Raw genomic sequence first — 1,839 nt, forward strand, 5'->3', positions numbered from 1 at the left:
CAAAATTGAGAATTTTAAAAGAAAGTTTGGAAGAAACGAGTACACCAATTGAAACATTGAACTTTATAAAAAAGATAGAATGTTTTCCAAAATGCATTTATTACTTATAAAATTTTATTAACAATACCTGTGACAGTAGTTTCTGCAGAAAGAAGTTTTTCAAAACTTAAATTTATAAAAAATTATTTGTGATCAACTATGTCATAAGAAAAATTAAATGGATTGATTATGTTATCAATAGAAAAAGAAATTCTTAAAAATCTTGAATATAAAACTTTAATTAGTGATTTTGCATCTCAAAAAGTTAGAAAAATTAATTTTAAATAAAAATAAAAATTAAAAAAAATATTAAGGGATCTTGATTAAATCATTCACCTAGAGTGTCATATTATAAAGAGCCGGCCCTGATCCCACCTGCCCAAAGAAAATAAAAAATATCATAACATTTCATTGGGACCAATTTTCAAATATTTTAACTTGAATAATTGGTAAGCCATGGGTTAATTTATAATTTTAACTGCCAACAAGGGCGTATTTGTCCTAATATCTTAATAATGAAGGACAGTTTAGTAAAAAGAAATAGTGAATCCGTCTCCCCCCGAATCGAAGCATTGCTTCGCCAGGGGTTGTAACCTTTCTTTCCAACGGAAATAACTGCCAATGGCAGCGTCTATATAAACCCCTAGTGTCATCCAGATTGAAACTCGTGCGAAATTCTGTTGTCCTTTTTTGGCCTGATAAACATTACAATAATTTATACTGTACATGACACAATTACAATTACGATTACAATAATTCTCCTTCGATCTCTCTGCCCATTTCACCATCTTGCATGATGGATAACCCCTCTGGTGGCTCCCCCGGCAAGTCTCCCTCCGGCCTAGACCCCAACGGACAGCCCGAGAACACCAACGGCAGCGACAGCGGATCCACTTCAAATCAACCGGAGCAGTCCACGAAGAGGAAGAGGGGCCGTACAGACTCGGAGGCTGCGGCCGGAGGACCCAGCGGTTCGTCGGCGAAGCCAAAGTTCGATGCGCCGGACGTGGCGAGCCCCTGCAGCGTGTGCGGGAAGCAGTTCGCTTCGTGGAAGGCGCTGTTCGGGCACATGCGGAGCCACCCGGACCGGCAGTGGCGGGGGGTGCACCCGCCGCCCACTTTCAACCGAGAAGGGTCGCCGGAGAATGTTGGGCAGGCGGCACGGGGCGGCGATCAAGAGGTGGCGGGTTATCTATTGAAGTTGGCGGCGCAAGTGAAGAGCGCGATGGAGAAGCAACAGCATACGTATGAGTCTGGTGGTGCAAGGCCGTCGAGCACAACTGCTGATCCAAGGAAGGGTTTGGACTTTGATTTGAACCTGCAGCCTCATGATGACTATTTGGACCAAGGCCTCCCTTCTGATGATCCTGCTTCTTCTTCTGTGGCTGCTTTTGCCATTGATCTTAACATGCCTGCGCCTCCGGACAGCGATGAGGATGGTGACGATGAGTGATTCACACATGCATGCATGCATGATTCCATGCGTGGATGGATGGATGGATGCAGGCATGCATGCATGACTCCGTGTATTGTTCTTGGTTTAACTGCCTTCATCGTCCGTTTTTAATTTTTTTTTTTTTTTTTCCCGATCAGTAGTTTGAATTTCTGGAAGTACAGTACGTAAGTGGACGTGCATGGCTGGGGGAAGTAGAACAGGTGATGATTTCTGGAGGAAAAAGGGTGGGAGGGGCGGGGGGGTGTGGGGGGATGTTAGATTTTGTAGGGTGGTGTGAGTTCTAGATCTGTCGTGGATTATGGGAGCACCCTTGCTAGTATGTTGCTACGTACTCTGTATGGGGT

At 43.9% G+C, this 1,839-nt stretch overlaps 1 protein-coding gene across 1 annotated transcript; it reads left to right on the top strand.

Moving 5' to 3' along the window:
- Positions 1–835: 835 nt before the first annotated feature.
- Positions 836–1,492, top strand: LOC131164818 (zinc finger protein ZAT3-like). Its single transcript, XM_058122349.1, has one exon. It carries the CDS (start codon positions 836–838, stop codon positions 1,490–1,492), a length of 657 nt encoding a protein of 218 aa, XP_057978332.1.
- Positions 1,493–1,839: the final 347 nt, after the last annotated feature.

Source organism: Malania oleifera, chromosome 1 (genome assembly GCF_029873635.1).
Source record: "Malania oleifera isolate guangnan ecotype guangnan chromosome 1, ASM2987363v1, whole genome shotgun sequence".
NCBI classification, from domain to species: Eukaryota; Viridiplantae; Streptophyta; class Magnoliopsida; order Santalales; family Ximeniaceae; genus Malania; species Malania oleifera.

Excerpts from the sequence above, each read along its gene's own strand:
- LOC131164818 (XM_058122349.1), top strand. The coding sequence starts at position 836 with ATGGATAACCCCTCTGGTGGCTCCCCCGGCAAGTCTCCCTCCGGCCTA.